This window comes from Aotus nancymaae, unplaced genomic scaffold, assembly GCF_030222135.1.
Source record: "Aotus nancymaae isolate 86718 unplaced genomic scaffold, 86718_ANA_hifiasm-v0.15.2.pri h1tg000009l, whole genome shotgun sequence".
Lineage (NCBI taxonomy): Eukaryota > Metazoa > Chordata > Mammalia > Primates > Aotidae > Aotus > Aotus nancymaae.
In genome coordinates this window covers 13,985,936-14,013,419 of record NW_026988420.1, presented here as the reverse complement: position 1 = coordinate 14,013,419, position 27,484 = coordinate 13,985,936, and the positions used below count along the sequence as shown (strand labels likewise).

The following is a 27,484-nucleotide window of genomic DNA, read 5'->3' as shown; positions in this document are numbered from 1 at the left end:
ACCACTCCTATTCAATATAGTACTGGAAGTTCTAGCCAGAGCAATCTGGCAAGAAAAAGAAATAAAGGGTATTCGATTAGGAAAGGAGGAAGTCAAACTGTCTCTATTTGCAGACGACATGATTGTATATCTAGAAGCTCCTATCACCTCAGCCCAAAATCTCCTGAAACTGATAAGCAACTTCAGCAAAGTCTCAGGATACAAAATCAATGTGCAAAAATCACAAGCATTCCTATACACCAATAACAGACTTAAAGAGAGCCAAATCAAGAACGAACTGCCATTCACAATTGCTACAAAGAGAATAAACCTAGGAATACAACTAACAAGGAATGTAAAGGACCTCTTCAAGGAGAACTACAAATCACTGCTCAACGAAATAAGAGAGGACACAAACAGATGGAGAAACATTCCATGTTCATGGTTAGGAAGAATCAATATCGTGAAAATGGCCATACTGCCCAAAGTAATTTACAGATTCAACGCTATCCCCATCAAGCTACCAATGACCTTCCTCACAGAACTGGAAAAAACCACCTTAAACTTCATATGGAACCAAAAGAGAGCCCGCATAGCCAAGTCAATTCTAAGCAAAAAAGGCATCACACTACCGGACATCAAACTCTACTACAAGGCTACAGTAATCAAAACAGCATGGTTCTGGTACCAAAACAGAGATATAGACCAATGGAACAGAACAGAGGCGTCGGAGGCGACACAACATATCTACAACCACCCGATCTTTGACAAACCTGAAAAAAACAAGCAATGGGGAAAGGATTCCCTGTTCAATAAGTGGTGTTGGGAAAACTGGCTAGCCATATGCAGAAAGCAGAAACTCGACCCCTTCCTGACACCTTACACTAAAATTGACTCCAGATGGATTAAAGACTTAAACATAAGACGTAACACCATAAAAACACTAGAAGGAAACCTAGGCAAAACCATTCAGGACATAGGCGTAGGCAAGGACTTTATGACCAAAACACCAAAAGCATTGGCAACAAAAGCCAAAATAGACAAATGGGACCTAATCAAACTCCACAGCTTCTGCACGGCGAAAGAAACAGTCAATAGAGTGAATCGGCAACCAACAGAATGGGAAAAAACTTTTGCAGCCTACCCGTCTGACAAAGGGCTGATATCCAGAATTTACAATGAGCTAAAAAAGATTTACAAGAAAAAAACAAACAAGCCCATTCAAAAATGGGCGAAGGATATGAACAGATACTTTACAAAAGAAGACATACATGAGGCCAACAAACATATGAAAAAATGCTCATCATCACTGGTCATTAGAGAAATGCAAATCAAAACTACATTGAGATACCATCTCACGCCAGTTAGAATGGCGATCATTAAAAAATCTGGAGAAAACAGATGCTGGAGAGGATGTGGAGAAATAGGAACACTTTTACACTGTTGGTGGGAGTGTAAATTAGTTCAACCACTGTGGAAAACAGTGTGGCGATTCCTCAAGGACCTAGAAATAGAAATTCCATTTGACCCAGCAATCCCATTACTGGGCATATATCCAAAGGATTATAAATCGTTCTACTATAAGGACACATGCACACGAATGTTCACTGCAGCACAGTTTACAATAGCAAAGACCTGGAACCAGCCCAAATGCCCATCGATGATAGACTGGACAGGAAAAATGTGGCACATATACACCATGGAATATTATGCAGCCATTAAAAACGAGGAGTTCACATCCTTCGTAGGGACATGGATGAACCTGGAAAACATCATTCTCAGCAAACTGACACAAGAACACAAAATCAAACACCACATGTTCTCATATTTGATGTCACTTTGGTTCTTTTTCCTGGAAGGCTTATACAGTGACTCAGTTGGGAAGCTTTCCAGCTTCCAGCCCTTGAATGTGAAGTGTCATTGGCATGTCTGGCAGTAGTCTCTCATTCACTCCTCAATAAACAACGTTGAATGCAAAAGAGGCTTGTGTAAAAACTCAGTACTGTCTGTCTTGGATTCATTTCATGTTTTTAATATAAGAATGATCTAATATTTTTTTAAAGTGATAGCTATCAGTAATAGCCAAGTGTTTTTTCCCCTAATATTTTCCTTGTGCAATTCAGACTTAAGCATCGAGTTTTTACCATCTTCCACTGTAAGCTAAGTTATGATACCTATTCCATTCACAGTTGGTGTCCTTTTTAAGGTTTGAAAATTTCAATTTTTTTTTTTAAGCTAGGATTGTTCTGATTAACTCAAAAAGACTTGGCTTAGTATTTCCGTTGCAAAGTATAATTGCTATAGAGCCACACAAAACTTTTGAACTTTTAATTATAAGTATTACAGCTAAAGATATTTACTGAAAATTTCAGTAAAATGTGTGAATGTTTTTTTCTTTGTGTACTAACCTCATAGCAGTAAATGACTTGCTGTTGTTTAATTTTTCTAAGGCATCTTAATAGACTTCTGTTGAAAACTTCAGTGTTAACATTTTTATAGTTTGTACTAAATTTAACCGTGATATAAAAATGAATTTTATGCATAGATCAGAATTTTAAATTAAAGGTTTTTTCTTTAAAAAAAAAAAAAAAAAGGCTTTATCATCTGAAACTTACACTTTCTAACCAAAAAAGTACCTATTTAAATCTGTGGTGATATGCACCTAGCATTGTCATATTAAGTCTTGCGTAACACTAAAATCTTAAAAGTTTATGCATTTTCTTTCAAGGTATTCAATATTATAGTTTCCAAGTAAAAATTAATAGCAGGATATTCTTACCTATCCTTAGATCAAAGACATAGCTTAGGTACATTTTCTAGCAACACAGATAAAACCAATGATACTTCCTGGACACCACTTGGCATTTTATAGGTAGCTTTCATCCAAGAGTTACTTTGAGAAGTATGAGAGATGAATGTCTAGGCAGGCTGTGTAGAATGCGGATCTATAAGTGGGGAGTGGCAGGGATCCATAAGTGTGACTACTCTGAATTCACGTAACTCTGCAAGCTTCTTGTTCTCCCTGACATGAACCTGAAATTTTTCTCTTCTTTTTTAAGCACTTGGTCATGTAAACAGATAAACCTGATTTTTCAGATAAGGAATTCAGAACCTAGTTGTTCTGTTTCCTGCTGCCTAGCTGCCGAGAGTAAGTCAAGGACAATCCCTTTAGACTGGCTCTAAAGCTGTGTTTCCCGAACTTTCTCACATAAGGATATGCACAGAAAATAAGGGTTTTTGCTATGTAGTCTTAGGCATTTGCCTGGAGGTAAATGCCTAAGACTACTGAAGACTGATGTGTTTGGCCCTGGGGCTGTGGCCCTAAAGAATCAGTAATTGCACAACTGTAACACACTGCTTGGGAAGTTTTGCTCTGCAGCACCGACAACTCTCTGCAGTCCCCCAAACAGAGTGAGTTGCCTAAAGTCACTGACTGAATTACAACATGCAGGTACCACATTAACTTGTTAAATTCTAATAATAGCATAAAACATTGAATAAGGAAATCTTTGACAGGTAATCTTTACCTTGGCAAGCCAGGCATTTAATTTTTTTTACTTTTTTTTTTTTTTTTTTTTTTTTTTTTTTGAGACGGAGTTTCGCTCTTGATACCCAGGCTGGAGCGCAATGGCGCGATCTCGGCTCACCGCAATCTCCGCCTCCTGGGTTCAGGCAATTCTCCTGCCTCAGCCTCCTGAGTAGCTGGGATTACAGTAGCGCCACCGTGCCCAGCTAATTTTTTGTATTAGTAGAGACGGGGTTTCACCATGTTGACCAGGATGGTCTCGATCTCTTGACCTCGTGATCCACCCGCCTCGGCCTCCCAAAGTGCTGGGATTACAGGCTTGAGCCACCGCGCCCGGCCAATTTTTTTTACTTTTTAAAAAAGTTTTCTACCCTTACCCCAAAGCACCTGTAGCCATGCAGACAAAACAAACGTGCCTTGTAAAAAACAGGACCTCACACAATTACCCAAGTTTCATCTCTGAACCTTTCTTTTCTTGAACATGTGGTACCTCCTAAGGTATCTCAGAATGCTGAAGTTCCCAGTTCACTTGCCTTCCTCTGATGTTCCTCTTAGATACTGTTACTCTTTACCTTGCTGTAAGCTCTCAATGGCCGTGGCTAGGAAAATGGATATTCAGAAAGGTAGATTCTACTTTGGAATAATTTGAAAATAAACCTTTGCTTTACCTGAATAAATGCAAACAAATGTCCCTCTGTCAATGTCATCTAGGCAGCGTACCCCCCATCCCTTCTTCTCAGTTTTGAACACCTGTAGCCTCACTTGAGGACCATGTTGGACGACTCGGTTTTGACATAATCGTCGATTACATTTGCACAACAGGCTGCATTCATAAATGCTGTCAACAAAATACGCAAAAGAGAAAATCAGACACCCCAAAGAGCAAAAAGCAGTTTATTTCCACTTCACTGGCACTGATAACTACTGAGGGAAGCAGGCTAAATGTGAAAGCTCTTAGAGGTAGAGTGCCTGGGTTCCCATCACAGCTTCCACATTTACTAGCTGTATGACCTTCAATGAGTTATTTAACCTCTTTGTGCTTTAACTTTGCATTTTTAAAAAGGGGATTATATGATAATACCTACCTCATAGGGCTGCTTTGTGAAGATTAAGTGAGTCAGTATCCTGAAATGTTGAATATTCCCAATTCTCCAATGAGTTCTAGACGGTGTATTTTTAAATGGAAAAATGGCTGCCCAAAGTAGGCTGATCCTAGAGGGCTAAGAGCCAGACTCAAAGCAGGTGAGTGTTCGAGTACACTCTGTATGATGTACATGTAGTCTCTGACTACCATTTCCATGAAAAATATACAGGTTTTTATTCCTTAATAATTCGAATTTTTGGTATTAGAACCAAATTAAACCAGATTTAACAACATCTATAAGATTTCAGACCACGATAAAAAGTACCCACCTTCGAAGATATACACACCCTGCAACAAATCCTCAAGGTACCTTACCCAGTAGGTATCTGTCTCTGTAGTCTTTTATATTTATATCCAGTGGTTATTTTATCACTTGACAAGGGGGAAGTTTTGGCATTCCTTGCTGTCAGTTGAAGACATGCACATTTTGTTCTAAAAGGAAGGCAATGGATGGAGAAAGAATGAAAAAGCACCAAGTTAAGTCAAGAGACTGTCTTGATAAAAGCATAAATGATGTACTAAAAGATGTAATAGCATTTAGAATAGTTGTTTGGGTCATGAACACTATGAACTTTTTCCCTAAATAGATCTCTTTGAAAGATAATACCTACCAAAAGTTCATAAATAATTATAAACTGCACTACATCTCTATTTGCTCATGAAATAAATACTTAACTATATGAGTTTAGCTTTTCAAAATCAATTCCTTTCATTTCCCTGTTCAGCACAGAAGCTTGTTTGTGAGAATTCTGCTAGTTCTGCTCTTTTACAATGGATAAAATATGTCAAATTTTTAAGGATGTAGTTTTGCAGATATCTTAAGTTCTCTCTCACTCCAGTGACACAAAAACAGATTGGGGAAATTGATACTGGGTATCTGGCTAGTATTACAGAATCCTTTTTTCATACTGTTGAGAGGCAGGAAACTTGCAACCATAGAACTCTCCCCTCTATTCAGATGATTAACTAACTTGACAGGGATCCATAATTCCATACAGAGTAAGGAACTTTGGGACTCTAGCTGTATAACTAGATATGTGACTACGGTGAGCTGGTTAAAATCTCTGGATCTTAGTCTTCTTTGCTGAACAAGTGACTTTAAGGTCTTTTCCTCTACAATTTTCTACATTTTTCTGTATTAATTAATACATGTCAGAATGGTGGCTGCCATTTGCAAGAGAAAAGAACAACAAGAAAAATCAACAAATTCATTAATTTGGATTCTGTTTACAAATGTAAAAATCTATAGTTATTTTTTCCCATGTGATTTTGTATGCAAAGTTTAAAAAGTACAGAAAAATACAGATAATAAACACCATATTTCCACCATCCAGAATTAGTTGTCAGCATTTTGTCTAGTTATTTTTCCTATGTACATAATTTAAAATATACACACTGTATATATACCACGTATACATGGTCTTCTTAAGAAAAGTTAAAAAGTAAAACATTATGGATATAACTAAACTCTCAAGAGATTTATTGTGGCATCTTTTATGCTTTATATACACACATATCTACAAACAATACATTGTGTATTTTTCATCATAAAAAAATTACTATAGGTATTATTCTATAACTTGCTATTTTTGTTCAATATAATGTTTTTGAGACCCATCCATGCTATATACAAATCTAGTTAATTCCTTTTAACTTTTCTACAGGATTAGGTATTGCTCACGTTATATACAATTAAGTTACTTAATAGTTTTTGTTTTATTTTTGGAGAAGGGGGTCTCACTCTGTTGCCCAGGCTGGAGTGTGGTGGCACAATCTTGGCTTACTGTAGCAGCGACCTCCCTGGACTCAGGTGATCCTCCCACCCTCAGACTCTTGAGTAGCTGGGACTATAAGTGCGTCCCACCATGCCAGGCTAATTTTTGTATTTCTGTAGAGATGGGGTTTCACTAGGTTGCCTTAGCTGGTCTCGAACTCCTGGGCTCAAATGATGTTCCTACCTCAGCTTCCCAAAGTGCTAGGATTATAGCCATGAGCCACTATGTCCAGCCTCTTGGGACAGTTTAATTATACCTGTTTAAAGTCTCTTTCAATCAGATTTGACATTTATCTCTGATTCTTCAAGTGTGAATTCTCCCTACTTGTCAGGTCTCATGCTGCCTTCATGGTCCTAAACATCTTTTTGTGCTTTAAATGTTTGTATGAAATCATACCTTCTGTGGGGTTTAGTCCTGTGTGCGGCTCTATGTTGGGTGCTTTCTCCACCGCTTTGGCTCTGACCCTATTGGTTTTACAGCTGTTAACCAGGTTTTCATTAATACAGTTCCAGGCCCTGTGAGATACTGGCCTAGTTCCCAGTCTTGTGCAGGTACCTGTTTCTTTTCCTCTGGAGAGCCCAGTGCCCAGATAAAGTAGTTGGGTTACATTTAGAGGCAATCTTTACAAAATAAAATACATATTTTAAAACAGAATAAAACAGTACAGTGAGAGGTTCTCTCTATGAGAGGCCTCAAGGAACTGAGCCAAACTGAGGTAACAGTATATATAGCTCCCATCTTACACTCCAATTAATAGAGAGGATGGTGAAAACTATTACCTATACTATTTAAATTATTTATCATTCTCTTATTCTTTTTTGCCTAATATAGGTAGCTAAATTTGCATTAAAATCAATGTATATATAATGCAATGCTACTCTACATCTGTATACCTATAAATATGTGTACTACACACCTTTAAAATGTTTTTCAAAGTCTTAATGTATTAGAACATTTTCATTTTTTAATGGAATGTTAAAACCATACTATGATTAAAAAAAAAATACTAGTTATAAGCATCACATTAGCCAGCAAATGATTTTTAAAAGTAAAATTCAACATATAATCCAGCAGTTAAGAACATGGGTTCAATTTCTGTCTCTACAATTTGCCCTATGACCTTTCCATGTTGACTTCTCTGAGGCTCAACTTCCTCATGTATAACACTGAGATACTATCTACCTCTGGGTTTTTGTGAAGATTAAGAAAATGAATGTAAAGTACTTGTCACAGTGTCTGGCACTGTTAAATATCATTTGTTGTAATGCTATTGATTATCCTTTAATGTATTAGTACTAGATTAAAGGAAATATGCATCCTTGGAAGAAATAAGTTTCAAATTACCATATTTGGTAAACAATTACAGGTTTTTTTTTTCCTATTGCTAGTGAGAGAGTTAATTTTTTCATTGTAGACTTTTTTTTTTTTTTAGACAGGGTCTTGCTCTGTTGTTCAGGCCTCTGGTACAGTGTGTGATCACAGCTCACTGCATCCTTGATCTCCTGGGCTCAAGCAGACCTCCTACCCAGCCTCCAGAGTAGCTGGGACTATACATGTATGACACTATACCCAGCTAAGTTTTAAGTTTTTTGTAAAGATGGGGTTTTGCCATGTTGCCCAGGATGGTCTCAAACTCCTGGGCTAAAGCTAGCTTCCCACTTTGGCCTCCCAAAGCACTGGGATTACATGTGTTGGCCACCATGCCCAGCCTCACTGTAGACTCTTGAACAGGTTTTAGATAGACAAATTTATACATAGCAAGACTTCTTAACAAGGGTCGTTACATTCAGAAGATTTTTTGAAATGCCATTTTTTTCTACTCACATGTCTATGCAGCCCTCAGAGCAGTCACAGGAATCAGTAAACATGCTGGAAAAGTTGGTTAGATAATAAGCTCGAGGCCACACGGTCTTTCTGTACTTAAACTGTGGGGGCTTTCTACTGTCAATTTCATTACAGAAAGAAATGGGCACTGATTCCACTCCATTGCTAATATCCACATTAGAAACAACTTCTTCTTGCTTTGGGTAATTCCGAGCCAACTGAACATAGGTATTGAAAGAAAAGTTATCTGTAAATAAAAAGTTACACTCTGTCTCAAGCAGGTAACGAAAAACTTCTTCCACGTTTCGTAGACTCCTTCCACAAGGGGTTTTATAACTCACATGGAGTGCTGAAGAATGAGAGTTTGTCTTTGCATGTCGTCTTTGGAAGTGACATTTGATTGGCAGCTGCAGAGGGTTTTCTCCCTTCAAGGTGAGCGGCATTTTCATCAGACAAGCACCAGAGCAGTCATGACTTTGGTAAGATAAATTCAAAGATGAGTCTTTTTCTCTAAAGTGTACAACTTTATCTTCCAGAGAGATAATTTCCTTATTTTCTGTTGATCTGTTAAAATAAATTATTCATTAGTATCTCAAATTTATAGTTCAATTCCCCATAAAAAAACTATAATTATTTCCTATCATCTTTTTAGACAACACTAAAATAAGCCAGACTCTAAGATACACATTTTAAGATGTTCTGCAGCCATACAGAGATTATACCTAATTTATTTTAAAAACTTTTTTCTCAGAGACGGGGCCTTGCTATATTGCCCAGGCTGGAGTGTGGTGAATGTTCACAGTTGTGATCATAGCACACAGCAGCCTTAAACTCTTGTCCCCAGGTGATCCTCCTGCCTCAGCTTCCCGAATAGCTGGCACAGGCACGCACCAGGTCTACCTTATACCTAATTTCAGAATACTTCAGGAAGTGTGATTACAGCTGTAACTTTCGGTTAGGTATTTCATAGCACCTAGCAAATTTAGAGTTCATTTAGAACATGCAATCAATCAAGCACTGAAGAAGGTTACTTCTTCAGGCAGGCTGGGATCAAGATCTTTGCATGCAAAAAAACAAAGGCTGGCTGAAAACTTATGAATTCATCAAGAATCCTTTATACTGTTTGCTGTCAACAATTGTACCAACTGAATTATTTCCATAATATGTAATCTACCTGGCAATCATATTGATACATCTGAAAAAATGGCAAACTGACAGGAGAAAATGGGGTGGTTATTGATTTTAATTAAAAAAAAAATCAGCAGGGTGTGATGCCTCACAACTGTAATCCCAGCACTTTGAGCGGCCAAGAGGGAAGGATTGCTTGAACTCAGGAGCTCAAGACCAGCCTGGGCATCACAGTGAAATCTCACCCCTACAAAAAATAAACAAAATGAGTAAGGTGTGGTGGTGCATGCCTGTGGTCCCAGCTAATTCAGGGGCTGAGGTGGGAGGATTCTTTGGATTTGGGAGGTTGAGGCTGCAGTGAACCATGATCACACTACTACTCCAGCCTGGGTGACAGAATGAGATCCTATCTAAAAAAAAGAAAAAAATCTGTGAAAAGCTTCCATGTGTTTGGAAATCAGGTTTTAAACTTTCACAAGAAAACTGAATTTTGTTTACATAGTATTTTCTATCTTTAGGTTTCTGTTATGTATTATAATACAGGTATTTATTTTAGAGATGTTCTGTATTTGCTATATGATATGGTTTGGCTGTGTCCCTAACCAAATCTCATCTTGAATTCCCATGTGTTGTGGGAGGGACCTGGTAAGAGGTAATTAAATCATGGGGGCAGGTCTTTCCTGTGCTGTTCTCATGATAGTGAACAAGTCTCATGAGATCTGATGGTGATGTAAGGGGGAATTTCCCTGCACAAGCTCTTTTCCTGTCACCACCCACGTAAGAGGTGACTTGCTCCTCCTTGCCTTCCACCATGAGTGTGAGGCCTCCCCAGCTATGTGGAACTGTAAGTTTGTTTTAGATAGTATTTTCTATCTTTAGATGTCTGTTACGTATTGTTTCTTTTAGACAGGATCTCACTCTGTCACCTAGGCTGGAGTACAAAATCTCTTTCTGTTGTAAATTGCCCAGTCTCAGGTATGTCTTTATCAGCAGTGTGAACATGGATTAATACACTATACAAAGCAGTGCTGTCCAAAAAAATCTTTCTTCATTGATAGACATGGTCTATATCTGTGCTGTCCAATATGGTAGCCAGTAGGCACATGTGGCTATTGAGCACTTTTAAATGTAGCTAGCATGACCAAAAACTGAATTTTTACATTTTATGTAATTCAGATTTAAATAGCCACATGTAGCTAGTGGTTACCATACTGTATGTACAGATATGGATTTTCCTCATCCTTTCTCCAACTGTATAGTAATCCTTTGCATAGCCCACAATTTAATTACCTAGTCTGCAATAATGGACTTTTTTCCATAGCATGTAGTATAGGCTAGACCACAATAGTGGACTAGTTAGCTTATAAAGTGATCTTTCAGAACATATACAGTAAATGTATACAGTGATCTTTTAATAAGTAATTTAACTGTAATAATCTTTGCTATAAGATTACTTATTAGTCTTATTGTATGAATAACAATTTCATACACGATTGTTGCAGAACATATTCCCAGAGTGAGAGTGCTAGGTCACAAGGCAAATGGGTTAGTTATTTCACTAATATTGTCAAATTCCTTCCTGACACTAATAGTGTCAGTTCCTTCAGCAATAAATGAGAGTGCCTGTTTTCACAGAGCTTCATCAATCAGGTGGGTCTTGATGCTTTTGGATTTCAGAGTCTAACAGGTGAAAGGATGTACTACAATTTATTTATAAATTTTTTTTTTTTTGAGAGAGAGTCTTGCTCTACTGCCCAGGCTGGAGTGCAGTGGCATAATCTCAGCTCACTGCAACCTCTGTTTCCCAGGTTCAAGTGATTCTCATGCCTCAGCCTCCCAAGTAGCTGAGATCACAGGCGTGCACCACCATGCCTGGCTAATTTTTGTATTTTTAGTAGAGATGGCATTTCACCGTGTTGTCCAGGCTGGTCTCAAACTCCTGACCACAAGCTATCCACCCACCTTGGCCTCCAAAGTGCTGGGATTACAGGTGTGAGCCACCACACCAGCCCTATAAATCTTTTAATATTAAAAATGTTTGTTTCTAATTTGTCTCTATATTACTACTTTAATGAACATCCTCATATATAAATCCTTGACCAAATTCCTGATTACCAAGATACATTCCTTTAAGAGGAATTGCTAGGTCAAGAGAAACATACATTTAAAACACTTTTTATTTATAAAATTTCCAAAAATACACATAAGAGTATAATTTTCTTATAAACAGAGACACAGCCAGGAGCAGTGGACCACACCTGCAATCTCAACATTTTGGGAGGCTGAGGTGGGAGGATCATAAGCCCAGGAGTTCAAGACTGGCCCGGTCAACAAGGAGAAACCCCATCTCTACTAAAAATAGAAAAAAATTAGTGGGGTGTGGTGGTGCACACCTGTAGTCCCAGCTACTCAGGAGGCTGAGGTAGGAGAACTGTCTGAGCCTGAGGAGTCGAGGATGCAGTGAGCCGTGATGGCCTGGTCACCCAAGAGCTCTGATAGAGATGTACAAGGAGATTAATGTTCTTATGCCTGTTAACAAAACATCCATTTTGCAGCCCATGGACAAAGAGGTAATTTTGACTTTCAAGTCTTATTATTTAAGAAATACACTTCATAATGCTATTAATATTATCTGCTATAGATAGTGATTCCTCTGATGGGTCTGGGCAAAGTAAATAACCTTCTGGAAAGGATTCACCATTCTAGATAGCACTTGTGATTCATGGGAGGAAGTCAAAATATCAACCTTAATTCGTGATTCTAACTCTCATGAATGACTTTGAGGGGCCTAAGACTTCAGTGGAGGAAGTAACTGCAGATGTGATACAAATAGCAAAAAACTAGAATTACAAGTGGAGCCTGAAGATTTGACTGAATTGTTGCAATCTCAGGATAAAACTTGAAGGGATGAGGAGTTGCTTCTTATGGATGGGCAAAGAAAGTGGTCTCTTGAGATGGAATCTACTCATGAAGATGCTGTGGACATTGTTGAAATGACAACAAAGGATGTATTAATACAACATTATATAAATTTAGTTGATAAAGCAGTGACAGGCTTTGAAAGAACTGACTCCAGTTTTGAAACCTGTTCTATTGTGGGTAAAATGCTGTCAATTAGCAGCATCACATACTACAGGGAACTCTTTCGTGAAAGAGTTAATCAATGTGGCAAACTTTATTGCTGTCTTATTTTAAGAAACTGTCATAATCACCCCAACAGTCAGCAGGCACCACCCTGATCAGTCAGCAGCCGTCAACATCAAGGCAGGACTCTTTACCAGCACAGAGACTAGGACTTGCTAAAGGCTCAGATGATTGTATTTTTTTTGGCAATAAAGTATTTATAAATTAAGGTATATACACTGTTTCTAGACATAATGGTACTGTACACTTAATAAACTATAGTATAGTGTAAATGTAACTTTTACATGCACTGGGAAACCAAAAACTTTTTGTGACTTGTTCTATTGTGATATTTGCTTTATTGCAGTGGTCCAGAACCAAATCTGCAATTATCTCTCAGGTATATCTGTACGCTATTGGTGGGAATGCAAATCAGTAGAGTCATTATGGAAAACAGTATGGAAATTCAAAAAATTAAAAATAGAGCAATCATATGATCCAGCAATCCCATCACTGGGTACATATCCAAAGGATATGAAGTCAGTATACCAAAAAGACAACTGCGCTCCCATGCTTATTGCAGTATTTTTCACAATAGCCAACATAGGAATCAACCTAAATGCCATATGGATAAAAATGTACATACACAGACAACAACGATGAATACTACTCAGTCATAAGAATGAAATTCTGTCATTTGCAGTAACAACGGATAAACCTGGTAAATGGATGAACCTGGAGGACATTACATTAAGTGAAATAAGCCAGGCACAGCAAGACAAACACAGCAGTATCTCACTCATATCTGGAATCTAAAAATGTTGATTTCATAGAGGTAGACAGTAGAAGGGTGATTATCAGAGGGTGGGGAGGGTAGGAGGGAATGGGGGACTGAGAGAGGTTAGTCTTGATCAGTGTTACAGTTAGAGAGGAAGATTAGGCTGGGCAGAGTCACTCAAGCCTGTAATCCCAGCAACTTGGGAGAAGGAGGTGGGAGGGCTGTTTAAGCCTAGGAGTTTGAGACCAGCCTGGGCAATATGGCAAGATCCTGTCTCTACAAAAAGTGGAAAAAAAAAAAGTCTGGCATGGTGGCATGTGCCTGTAGTCTTAGCTACTGGGGAGGCTGAGGTGGGATGATTGTGACAGGAGTTCAAGGCTACAGGGAGCTATGACCGTGCCACTGAACTCCAGCCTGGGTGACAGAGTGATATTCTGTCTCTAAAAAAAATAGAAAATAAAAATGAGACAGGAAGAATAAGTTTTGGTCTTCTATTACATAGTGGGAGCTATAGCAAATAACAATGTAGTGTTTTTTTTTTTTCAAGATAGCTAGAAGGGTTTGAGTGTTGTCACTACAAAGAAAATGATAAATGTTTAAAGTGATAGATATGGTAATTATCCTGATCATTAAATAATGTATACCTGCATTGAATGTTTACCATAAATATGTACAATTTTATGTCAATTATAAATTTAAAAAATAACTGATAGTGATTGCTCCTAGAAAGGCAGAGAGGGCAAAGAAACCTGTTATGCTGGGAAGCTGAATATAGTTCAGAGGTACTATAATGTTTCATTTTCTTTTTAAAAAAGAGACTGAGGCCAGGCACAGTGGCTCATGCCTATAATCCTAGCACTTTGAGAGGCTGAGGCAGGAGGATTGCCTGAGCTCAGGAGTTTGGAACATGGTGAAACCCATCTGTACTAAAATACAAAAAATTAGCTAGGTGTGGCAGTAAACACCTGTAGTCCCAGCTACTCTGGAGGCTAATGCAGAAGAATTGCTTGAACCCAGGAGGCAGAGGTTGCAGTGAGGTGAGATCATGCCACTGCATTCTACCCTAGTAGACCTTCCCCTTGGCCTCACCCGCTCTCACAGAGCAAGACTCCGTCTCCAAAAAAAAAATAAATAAATAAAATAAAAAAGGGACTGAAAGTACATACAATAGACTGTTAATAGTTCTAAATTCTGGATGGTGTGAATATGTTATATTCCTTTACATATTCTCTTTTAAATTTCTTGAAAAGATAGTAAAAAATATTGGTAAGAATATAGCTAAATGATCACCATAAATCCATCACTATCCATGGACTAAATGTAGTAATGCCTAATGCATTAAAATGAGGGGGTAGGGAAGGTAATATTTCCCCTAAATAACTTCAATCTAACTTTTGAATAATGTTACCAAGGACATAGCATAGTAAGAAATATACTCTGTAACTCATCTTTTGTTTTTCTTTCCCATTTAGCTTCTATCTTCCTTAGCCTAATCCAATTTAGTAATTATTTTTATTCCTTGATTTATTTCATTTTATTATTATTATTATTATCTTTTTTGAGACAGAGTCTCATTCTATTGCCCAGACTGGAGTGCAGTGGCATGATCTCGGCTCACTGCAACTTCCACCTCCCAGGTTCAATCGATTCTCCTGCTTCAGCCTCCCAAGTAGCTGGCATTACAGGTCTGTGCCACCACGCCCAGCTAATTTTTGTATTTTTAGTAGATACAGGGTTTTGCTGTGTGGGTCAGACTGGTCTCAAACTCCTGACCCCAAGTGATCCACCCACCTAGACCTCCCAAAGTGCTGGGATTCTAAGTGTGAGCCACTGCACCCGGCCCTTGATTTATTTTAGTATCCAAGATCTTGTTTTTCAAAGCTGGTCCTTGAAGCCTACATGTTCCCTGTTGTTAGGTGTCAAGTTTCTTCTCACCACTTTTTCTTATAGAGAATTATAGTATAATCTCAACTCTGGGTATTCTATTTATTTGTCTATCTGAGAAAAAATGCCTTATTTTCTTTCATTCAGAATTCACTGGAATACATTCCTTAGGCTCTCATGGCCTTGTTCTTTGTTTTGATATAGGTTACGCATTCTGAAGTTACTTATATACTTAGAGATTTATAGCTATAGTAAACTGTTCTATTGTTTTTTTCAACTTGATTTAACCAAATAAATATGTTTCAAATTGGATTCTGTAGTATATTATTTTGTAAATGTTATTTGATTTCCCCATTTTGCTTGTAAATGTTTTTTTCTTTTGCAACAGGATCTTACTCTGTCACCCAAGCTGGAGTACAGTGGCACAATCTTGGCTCCCCACAACCTCCGCCTCCTGGGCTCATGCAATCCAACCACCACAGCCTCTCAAGTAGCTGGGGCCACGGGCATGCGTCACCACATCCAGCTAATTTTTTGCATTTTTGGTAGAGATTGGGTTTCACCATGTTGCCCAGGCTGGTCTCAAACTCCTGAGCTCAAGTGATCTGCTTGCCTTGGCCTCCCAAAGTACTAGGATTACAGGCATGAGCCACCGTGTCTGGCCTCAGCTATGAATTTTTTGGTTTCTGTTTTGCTTTTGGGAGGAAGCGGAACATGAATTATTGATGCAGATGACTCAGTAAGTTTTTCTTGGAATATGAAGGGATTAATTCAGGATATATGTGAGAGAGAAAGTATCTGGGTTATCCTTAGTTCTTAAATAACAACTAATATTTGAATAGTAGTTTAATGTCCTTTACATAATTTCCTCATATGACACAATAAATACAGCTATACAGCTCCAAGTTAGCCACTCCTGAACAATATACAATTAGAACTACTTAGGACTAAAATTTGTAATAGTAAATATGCTGGTAAAACTTGTACTTTGGAATTTACATTTCAAGAAAGCCAAACTAGCTTAAAAGTATTCTTCTTATGACTAATAAATAAAAACTAGGAGATGTAAGACTCTAGTTACTAAGCAATTAACACTAAGAGAAATACATGTTTTACATTTAAGAAGAGTTCGGGAAGAATGGGAGGAGGAGAGAAGAAAACAGAAAAGGAGAAAAACATAAAACACTAGCATAAACCATAGAAAAGATTATTTTCTTATCTGTGCCTCACTTTACTAAATAGAAGGAAGAAAACACCCAACTTACAAGTCTTAGGTATAAAGTAACCGAATTGCATCCTAATTTTAAGGAGAGGAAGACTAACTTTATTTAGGTGTGCAGATACATTACTGAAAAAAAAAAAAAAGGCCAGAAATAAACAAAACCAATTCTATGTACAGTATTGTAAACCTAGTTATTGATTAAAAGTGCTAGAGGTAAACACAGGATAAGGAGTAAGCATGGTTACCAACAGCTGTCTGGACCTGCATGCCAGCCTCTGGGTAAGGAATTCTCAGTCTGCATATGGTTTGACAATTGCTCTGTCGTTAGTCACCCTGAACATCAAGGTGGAGCACAGATTAGAGGCTGCCAACTGATTATCTAGCTTTTGGCAAGGCTAAAGTAGGAAGTCATTCTATCCTCTATGACCATTAAGAGGACATTTTAAAACATAAATGTAAACTGTATTCATCTTAAAGACTGCAGTCGGTAAATTTGTTATTTTGCTTAGTCCCTTCTTTGGTCATCCTCTTCTGAAAAACGAGTATATTAATTTCAGTGTACTCAAAGATGTTGGCACTTGAATACATACTGAGCTATTTATATTGTCTCTTTAAAGAATTTAAATTAAGATATTAAAAAATATAGTTGGGTATGGTCACTCACGCCTGTAATCCCAGCACTGTGGGAGGCTGAGGCAGGAGGACTGATCGAGCCCAGGAGATCAAGACCAGACTGGGTAACATGGCTAGACCCTGTCTCTATTAAAAAAAAAAAAAAAATTATCTATATACATGTCTCATGAGATAACACTTGCACTAGAAGGTTGGAGTTTAGCTGGAGCAGCTATGTTTGGTCATGTGAGAAAAGAAGAAACCTCCTGGTACAGATAGAGAGAAGTAGAGTTGAGTAGGTCAACCCTAACCTTAGGTACTCACTTTCCAGTTCCAATTCTAGTGTCCATATGGCCTGCTATGTTACATTTTCTGTTCTTCAAGACCAATTTTATTTACATATATGTGTGTATGTATGTGTAGGTACATGTGTGTATATGTATTTTTTAAAAAATAGTCTTTTGGGTTTGTGTGCATGTTATGTAAAAACCCACATATAATGGCTTAAATTTGCACTTGTGTCTTTAAGCAGTGGTACAAGCCCACAAGCCCAATGTCACCCTGTACACTGGCCAAAGCTGCACACCTCGTACACCTCTAATAAATTCCACTACTTAAGCTAGCTTGAATAGCTGTGTACTCTTGACAAACCAAAGTATTATTTGACCACATTCAGACTTCCTAAAATCACAAAAGTAGGTATCCTTTTAAAAGAATTATCACTGAAGCAGTACTTTTGTTTTTACATTTACCTATGTCAAAACTCAACTTATATGGAGTGGAAATTCAGTTCAACTAAAGAATAAAATACTGGCTGGGCACGGTGGCTCATACCTGTAATTCCATCACCTTGGGAAGCTGAGGAGGGAGGATTGCTTGAGACCAGGAGTTCACAACCTGCCTGGGCAACATAGTGAGATCATATCTCTAAAAAAAAATTTTTTTTAATTATCCAGGTGAGGTGGTATGCACCTGTAGTCCCAGCTACTTGAGAGGCTGAGGTGGGAGGATCACTTGAGCTTAGAGGGTCAAGGCTAGAGTGAGCTGTGACTATGTGTCAATGCAGTCTACCCTGAGAGACAGAGTGAGACCCTGCTGTCTCAAAAAAAAAAAAAAAAAAAAACCCCACAAAAAACACCAAGACCCTGAAGCCTGTGTCCTATTAGACCCAAGATTTCATCCTGGGGTTCGCCATTGATAGTCTGTATAATCTTTTTTTGAAACGGGGTCTCACTGTGTCACCCAAGCTGGAGTGCAGGGACACAATCAAGGCTCACTGTAGCCTTGACCTTCCAGACTCAGGTGATACACCTCAACCTCCCAAGTAGCTGGGACCACAGGCATGTGCCATCATGCCCAGCTAATCTTTGTTATTTTTTTTGTAGAGATGGAGTTTTGCCATGTTGCCCAGGCTAGTCTAGAATTCTTGGGCTCAAGTGATCCTCCCTCCTCAACCTCCCAAAGTGCCGGGATTGCAGGTGTGAACCACCATGTGTGGCCTAATCGTGAGGCCTGGGGCTGTAGGTATGTATGTACCTACACAAACATACACACACATATATATATATATAATCCCTGGCTTTAATTATCGACCTTTTAGTTTACCAGGCAGCCTATGTAACCACTGGCCTGCCAAAAGGGTTTAAGTACTGAAAGTAAAATAAACAATAAACTTCTGACCTGCAGAGGAAATATAAAAAGAATTATTTAAACATAAAAATAATTGATTTCATTATTTAAACATAATGAATGAATTATTCAGTTAATTATTCATTATTTAAACATAATGAATGAATGAATTACTTAAACAAGAATGAAATGCCTCCTTGGATTCTTAACGGCAAAGGAAGAAAATCCTAAGCCTAATAAGACATGTCCCTTCGCCTGAAAAGATCTCAGAAAGCTCAACCCAAAGTTAGGTATAATCTCATAAAAAAGCCTCTGATTGTCGATACAGTGCGAGAGAAATGGGAGATTCTTAGGGAAATGAAATTCTGATTATATAATCACAAACAGTCCTAAAGAGATGAGAAAACAGTTAAAGAAACCAACTCAATTTTTCTGGGACCCTCAGATTTAACTATATATACAAAAGAAGACAACTAATTATGAATATGAAACATTGGTTTGAACCTGTAAAAAAAGCATCACAAAAGCTTAAGCCTAGTAAGAACTGAGGTTTCCAAAAATGCTAGTAAAATAACAACAACAACAACAAAAACTAAAGGTGTGCTTAGAACAAGAAAATAATCTGTTAGGAGAAGGATAAGGTTAACTGATAACAAAGAGAAGAAAGAGTTCCTCAAAAACAATTCTGCCATTGTCTTTTCCATCTGTAAGTATGGCTCTCAGGAAAAAAACTGAAGTCTCTGACAGTTAAAGAGGGTACTAGAACTCAAGTTTATTTAAGCATACAGAAGACTCTACAAATTAAATCTCAAGGTCTTGAAAAAAACTTCAAACACACACAAAAAAATAAAAATAAAACAATGCTGCCCTGATTTTTTTTTTCTTGGATCACTTATCCTCAAGTTCTAGCTGCCCTGATTTTGAAAAAGGGAAGGAGGACAGGCTATATAGAAAATATAGAAATGTTAGCTTAACATTGGTCTCTTAAAAATTTCTAGAAGGCATCAAGTGTGTGACTTCTAAATATTTGGAATTTAAAAAAGCCAATACTAGTTGCTGAGTCAACAAGTAGGTGAGAAAAATCCAAATTAACTGAATTTTCTTTTTTGACAACATTTTCAGTAAGTCCGAATAATGTCTGGCAATGGCAAAGAATCCTATGGCAGTGAACCTTGCTTTTTACATGACTGCCTTGTAGTGAGAAGTGTAGGCGAGACAACAGTAGAAGTAAATTCGCAGTTGCTTAAATAGTTCTTTCTGAAGCATAATAAAAGCAGTGTCTAGTAGTGAGACAGCCACAAGATTTTTATCTTTGGTCATGTCCCAGTCAATATTGTTTTCAGTGACCACAATGAAGATTAGGAAGCTTATTTATTTATATAAGATAAGCTAAAAGGGACAAAAAAATTCAAAAATTCAAAAAGATTCTGCTAAGTTGGTAGAACGAACTTAAACAAAAAAATGATACTTCACAGGAATAACCACTCCTGCATTTAAGTTTAAAATATAATGTCTAAATATATAGATAACTGTGGAGAGAGCTTGTTTGGTGGTAATTTATATGAAAAATAATTTTATATTTTAGCGGTTTAGACTGAGTGAATTTGTTCTTAAGAACTTATGAAATTTCATACTGTATATTTGAAGGTCAGAATTTCTAGAAAAAAATTGTTTCGTGAGCTACTGAAATGGCCAATTAACGAGCTAAAGTGTGAACTTAGGTTTCTCTGAGAGCATTTTAATGTACTTTTATGGGTCTTTTGAGACCCACTCAAACTGCAATGATATCTCTAAGATTTGTAAATCCAAATCATATAAAACAGTTGTCTATCTACAACTCTCACAGACACAAAAATCAAAAAAAGAATTCTACATTGAGATTTTTTTGAGGGGTCAATTTAATATTGATCTGAAAGAACAAATGAAATTAGGGTAACAAAATTAAAGAACTTTCTTTCTAAAGATACTTTTTTTGTTTTTTGAAATCATGTTCTCTGCTCTAGAGAACTTTCAGAAACTTCCTTGAAGGCTTAGGCACAGACATTACTTATTAAAAATAAAGACTATGTGTCAGAGTATCAGATTGACTCTTCTGCAATTCTCCTTTATGTCATGGAATCTTTACTGAAAGTGATGATAAAATGAGAAAGTGAAGGTCAGAAAAATTTAATCTATTCTCATAAACTTTTTGACACTATTTGAGAGCTGTTAAGCATTTGAAAACTCAACTGATACTGAAATACTCTGACACTTTTAAATTCTCCAAATAATCTAAGCCCTAAAAACAAAAAACACACCACTTGGTAGATTTCAGTGTATTAATAAAATACACAAAGACACCTTAACCTAAACTTTATAAAAAAAGATTGATTGGCTAGGAATATTATATAACATATAAAGAGACTCATGAAATTCTATCCTACCATAAAATATTAAAATTTACAACTTTTAAAGCTTTAATGGGAAAAAAATCTTTTTTTGTCTATTTTATCTATTCTAATGCCAAATTATTTATAAAGAAGAAATCTCTAGGAGCAAAAGCATTAATAACATAAATAATTTATATACATACAGAAATGTACAGTCTTCTGGAAAGGAGTTTTCATGTGATGTGGAGGGAAATGCATTGGATTTGTTTTCCTGTTCATTCTGAGTCACAGGCATATGATCTACACAAAAAAATACAAATGTGAGCAATAAATATACCAAGTTAAAAACTATTTGCTGTAAGTACCAAGTAATATGTTCATTGCCTAAAGTCTGCCCATATGGAGCCCTAAAATTTGCAAACATATTAAAGTTTCAAGATTGAGACAAAATATTAGGTGTCAATATTTTCTTTTTCTTTTTTTTTAATGTTTTCAAAAATATTAATATAATAGGATAAAACACTGAGAACAGAAAATGTTTCTATCATAGAAACTCTAGTTTGGCCTGAACTGGATTTGAAGCTTAACCAATCTTAAAGGTGGACACGGAGTATCCCTACTTCTGCATGCAAAAATCACATTAATTCTTGAAGATTCTATAAAAGTCAGAAAATGAAAAATTTATGTACCCTTTGTTTTCCTATTGCTCTACAACTACTTTGGGGAGGGGATGAGGTATCTTGGTACTTTTTGATCTGTTTGTTCATATTTCTTCATTTTTTTTTTTTTTTGAGACAGTGTCTTACTCTCTCTGTCACCCAGGGTGGAGTACAGTGGTGTCAACTTGGCTCATTGCAACCTCCATCCCCTAGGTTCAAATGATTCTCCTGCCTCAGCCTCTCCAGTAGCTGGGATTACAGGCATGCAAAAACCACGTCTGGCTAATTTTTGTATTTTCAGTAGAGACAGGGTTTTACCATATTGGCCAGGCTGGTATCGAACTCCTGACCTCAAGTGATCCGCCCACCAGGGCCTCTCAAAGTGGTGGGATTACAGGCATAAGCCACCACACCCAGCCTCTTCATGTATTTTTTACACTTAATTTTATCTCTTTTCTTGTCTCTTTTAAAAAGTATTTCATCTATTCTCTCAAATCTGCCTATTGAAATAAAGCTGTGTATTTAATGAAAAAAGTTAAGGATTTCTTGTTCTTATTTTGAGAAATGGATATGTGGAATATTCTATATGGGAAAATCTTTTCCCATACACTTTTTGTGCTTTTTCTTATACACTGATGGACCTTAAGAAAAAAAGTGATTCTTAACCTGCCTTAGATTATTATCTCGCAGTTACAAAAAATTACTCAATGATATTTGTTAAATCACTGTTAAGGTAGACTTTATTCAGGACCATGGCAATAGGTACAGGAACCACACAATGTGATTATGCAGTGAAGGAGAGTGAGTGAGCTCAATTCCAAATTGAGCATGGGCAAGTGGGAATTTATAGCCAAGGAGCAGGGTGGGGGTCAGTGGATGGGGGTCAGTGGATGGAAAATTACTAAGAGGAAACACCGGGGGAAAGCTGGATTCTTGCTAAACTGACCTTGCTAAAACTAACAAGATTCTTGCAAAACTAACAAGATTCTTGCTGACGGTAGGCCAGGGTGATCAGACATCACCTGGGGATGGTGGAGAATGAGGAATTTGATCATACTGTGGGTGATAAGATATTGAGTGTGGGGGGTTCTTACTAAAAATAGATTTTACAAGGAAGTACAGTATTCCTCCCTCATATTCAGGGAATTATGTTTCAAGATCCCCAGTAGATACCTGAAGCCTTGGATAGTACTGAACCGAGTGTGTGTGTGTGTGTGTGTGTGTGTATGTGTGCGTGCACACTATGCTTTTTCCTAAACATACATGTCTATGATAAAGTTTAATTTATAAATTAGGCATAGTGAGAGATTAACAATAACAAGAGAACAGAACGATTATAACAATATGCTATAATAAAAGTTATGTGAATGTGGTATCTCTCTCCCTCAAAATATCTTATTGTACTGTACTCACCCTTCTTTCTCTTGTGATCTATTGATCCGATAAATAAGATATCTACTAAGTGACTAACAAAGGGATGATTCACATCCTGGGTGACATGAAGTGTGACAGGGTGAGGTTTTACCATGTGCTACTCAGAAACTGCCATTCTGAAATCTCACCCTGTCATGCAATTTAAAACTTACGAATGTTTATTTCTGAAATTTTCCATTTCATATTTTGGACCATGGTTGACCTTGAAACTGAAATTTTACTAAGAAAGTAAAATTGTGCATAAGGGGGCACTACTACACTCAGATGGGCCAGAGAATAAGTTAAGGAGCCTGAATAAAGTTTGGTCAAGTAAAGAATCTTTGTCATCATGTTGCTTTTGTAGCACAGACCAGTTTTACTAAAAACAACAAGTTTGGATGTGGCTTTTTAAACTTTAGCCACTTAACAAAAATCTGCTTATGGCACAGTTTGCCTCTAATGCACTCCAAGTATAGTTATTTACTTTTTTTTTTTTGAGACAGAATTTCACTCTTGTTCAGGCTGGAGTGCAATGGCGAGATCCTGGCTCACGGCAACCTCCACCTCCCACGTTCAAGCTACTCTCCTGCCTTAGCCTCCAGAGTAGCTGAAACTACAGATGTGTGCCACCACGCCCAGCCAACTTTCTGTTTTTAGTAGGGGACGGGGTTTCACTATGTTGGTCAGGCTGGTCTCAAACTCCTGACCTCAGGTGATCCTATCTTGGCCTTCCAAAGTGCTGGGATTACGGGCATAAGCCACCGTGCCCAGACCGGTATATTTATTTTCCAATAAAAAAAATTATAACTTACCTCCCGCCTCAAAAAAACTTTAAGTAAATAAAAGGATATTGTATTTCAACGTTGCTCCTTGGCTAACTGAAAAACAAATATCTGTCTTTAATTTTGCAGGTAAAGAAAAACTTAAAATCTGACAGCTGAGCCAAGCACAATGGTTCGTGCCCGTAATCCTAGCACTTTTGAAGGCTGAGGTTGGAGGATTACTTGAGGCCAGGACTTCAAGACTACCCTGAGCAACAGAACAAGACCCTGTCTCTACAAAAAAAAAAAAAAAAAAAAAAAAAAAGTTAGTCAGGCTTGGTGGTGCATGCCTGTAGTTCTAGCTACTTGGGGGGCTGAGATGGGAGCATTGCTTAAGTCCAGGAGTTGTAGGTTGCAGTAAGTTATACTTGCACCACTGCATTCCAGCCCGAGTGACAGAGACCCTGTCTCTAAAAATAAATAAATAAATAAATAAAAATAAATAAATCTGACAGTTGAAGAGAGCTATGTAAAAAGAAAATAAAATTTCTTTTTACATAGGACTTTCCAATTTATTATGCCAAAGGGAAAAGTTAAGTCCTAAAAGATGACTCGTGTAACATGATTATTTTTTTCCCTTGGTGCATGACCATTGCTTTCTGACTTATGTTGAGATGTTATACATTAACTAGACTCCCTATTTTTTTTTTTTTTAAAGAGACAAGGTCTTGCTTTGTCACCCAGGCTGGAGCGCAGTGGTGTGATCATAAGCTCACTGTGACCTTGAACACCTAGGTCAAGCTACCCTCCACTTCAGCCTCCAGAGTAGCTGGGACTACAGGTGTGCAACTCTACACCTGACTGATTTTTAAAATTGTTTTGCAGAGGCAGGATCTCACTATGTTGCCCAGCTGGTCTTGAACTCCTGGCCTCAAGTGATCCTGCCACCTTGGCCTTCCAAGGTTCTGGGATTATAGGCATGAGATACCACAGCCAGCCAAGACTCCCTATACTTTATTCAAACCCAGTCTAAATTATATGGAGAAAGAGACCCTTGTGACTGTTACCTCTTTACAACAGAATGTTAGACAACCCACTTACAGTATAATCAACAATAGCCAATCAAATATCTGCATGTTACCCTTTGTATGGAAAATGCTATAATCCTGTTACACACCTCTGTTTTGCCTATATAAATAATCCTCATTTCTCCCCACACCAGAAGCACTTATAACAACTTTGGTGTAGCTCTGGTCCCCAGATGGCCACTCTTACACTTCACACCTGAATAAGCTCTCTTTAAATTAGATTCTGATCCTTTTATTTTACGTTCACAGCTATAAGTGATTAGAAATTAATTTTAGAAATTTAGAATTTCTGAATTTCCCCTAGCTAATTTATTTGCATGAGTTATATAAATCTATATTAAGAAGTATGAACAAAACAAATGTATATAAGCATAGTTGGACATAGAATTTACTGAAAAACACAGAGATTTAAAATTAGTCATTAGAAAAAAGAGAAAAAGTTCTACATCATCAAGCAACATAAACATAATTAGTGGTTTGATGATAGCCTGGAGAGTCTAGGTTGGATTCAGGACAGCTTGTTTCAACCTCAACACAAAGTTCTTTTGTTTCTCTCATTCTCAACATTTTTTTTTAAATAAATGCTAGCATGAAACTTTTTATTTTATTTATTTATTTATGTTTTTGAGACAGGGTCACTTGCCTAGGCTAGAAGGCTGTAGTGCAGTAGTGTGATCCCAGCTCACTGCAGCCTTGATTTCCTGGCTCAAGAAATCCTCTCACCACAGCCTATTGAGTACCTGGGACCACAGGCACATAACACCATACCCAACTAATTTTTTTTTTATTATCTGTAGAGATGAGGTCTCATTGTTTTGCCCAGGTTGGTTTCAAATTCCTGGCCTCAAGTGATCCTCCCCACTTGGCCTCTTAAAGTACTTAGATTACAGGCCTGAGCTACTGCATCCAGCCCACATGAAACTTTCTTGCCAAAAGGTTTTTAATTCTTAAATTTGCCAACAATGTCAATTATATAACTCTCCCCAACTGTTTTCTTAAAAACACTTCACCACTAGCAAATAAATATACTTTCATCTTGATACATTTGTTACATTTCAGACGGACAAACTATATGAAAATATGAAATTATATTCAATATTTCTATTGATAAAATTATTACAAGACCCCAAGCAAAAACCAACCTACTTTTTGTGGGAAAAAAGTTTCTTCAGAAAGAAAAAAAATGTTTAGAATTAGTTACTTGTTACCACTTTTCTTGGTAACAAGTGAGGTTAAAAGCCTCTCTCTTGCAAAACTAAATGTAATCCCTTAAGGATTGTCCAGATGACGTATAGTAGCATAAAGATTATTTTGAACTGAAGACATCTGAGAATGAACAAATATAGGAAGAAGCATTCTTTGGAGTTCCCTTATCTGTCTAAAAATAGACCCTCACAAAAAAGAACTCAATTGTCATAAATCCCCTCCCAGAAGTTTCATCAACTGGGAATGATTTTGTCTTATCAGGGAGAGCAGATTAAGTCAGTACTATACTCAGACAGACACTGTTAAAAACTTCCTACTTATTCTCCTAGGACCCATTTATCTTTGAAGTCATTTGTTGTAGGAAGTAAGAATAAATAAAAGGTTCCTCTTCAAAGCTTTCCTCTTAGTTCATTATAAATGAATAATAGTTTCTTCAAAGGTTAATTTATTTTAAAGCTTTTGCTTTAAAGTGTTAGTCATAATGAAGAAAATATGTGTATCCAGTGTTCTTAGTTCATATAGTTTAGCCTAGATATTTGCTCTGACATGCCTTGAAGTCTTAGGTCATAGTTTATTTCCCTTCCTTATTTGGAAATGTTATCGCTTCTCTAAGCATTCCTCGAGTTACTTCCTCTTTTCCTTTGTCCTCCTCTGCCTTTACCTCTTTAGAAAAGTTTTAAGTTGTTGGACAACTGGGTGCAGCCTAGACTATGAAGTCCAGTTCCAGCCAATGGAATCAGGACACAGCAGTAGGGCGGATGTGTTAGATATAAATGGCCCTGCCTCCTTTGTTCAGGGTGTTCTTGTGTCAAGATGGCCAGTGGGAGTACCCTTTCTGCAGAAAGTAAAGTTGCTTTGCTGAGGAAATTAAATTTATATTTGAGTGCTACTTCTTTTGTGGCACCGAAAATTCACATATAACATTTGCTCTTTTCAGAAGTGCTTCTCTGCCCCCCTCTCTTACAACTACTAGGTTAGTATAATGTGCTCTCAAATTTCACTACTACTTTGGGCATTCACTTCTTTCTGTGATGCTCCTGTGCATATAAAATTAAAAGTTAACACATCTGTATGTCTCTTCTCCTGTTAATTGTCTTCTATCTTTCATTACAGCCCTCATCCCCCAACCACTGAGATAAAATTTTTTCTCTCCTACAATTCTGAGTGTTACTAAAGGATACTGTAAAAGGGAGACTGTTTTCTTCAAGAAACTACTCTTCTAAAGCTGTTCAAGCAGAGTAGATGGCAATATTATAAACATTATAAAATAACTGCAAACCTTCTTAGAAGGCCGAGAAGTTTTGTAAAATCTTCAGGAAAGAATGGGCTGAAGGCAGCTAGTTCCTTTATCTCGAAGCTTGAAG

General features: G+C 37.3%; 1 protein-coding gene across 6 annotated transcripts in view; it reads right to left on the bottom strand.

Annotated features, from left to right (window-relative positions):
• The window catches only part of SETDB2 (SET domain bifurcated histone lysine methyltransferase 2), a 63,646-nt gene that overhangs the window by 17,383 nt on the left and 18,779 nt on the right, over positions 1-27,484 (bottom strand). For 5 of the 6 annotated variants that reach the window (XM_064373573.1, XM_064373574.1, XM_064373572.1 and 2 more), the window contains 4 exons: positions 21,197-21,293; positions 8,249-8,812; positions 4,965-5,081; positions 4,174-4,343 (listed from right to left, as the gene is read on the bottom strand). In XM_064373573.1, coding sequence (XP_064229643.1) covers positions 4,174-4,343; positions 4,965-5,081; positions 8,249-8,812; positions 21,197-21,293 — 948 coding nt within the window. Of the gene's footprint in view, positions 1-4,173; positions 4,344-4,964; positions 5,082-8,248; positions 8,813-21,196; positions 21,294-23,877; positions 23,944-27,484 lie in introns of those variants that run through there. The other variant, XM_064373578.1, reaches the window with a different exon arrangement.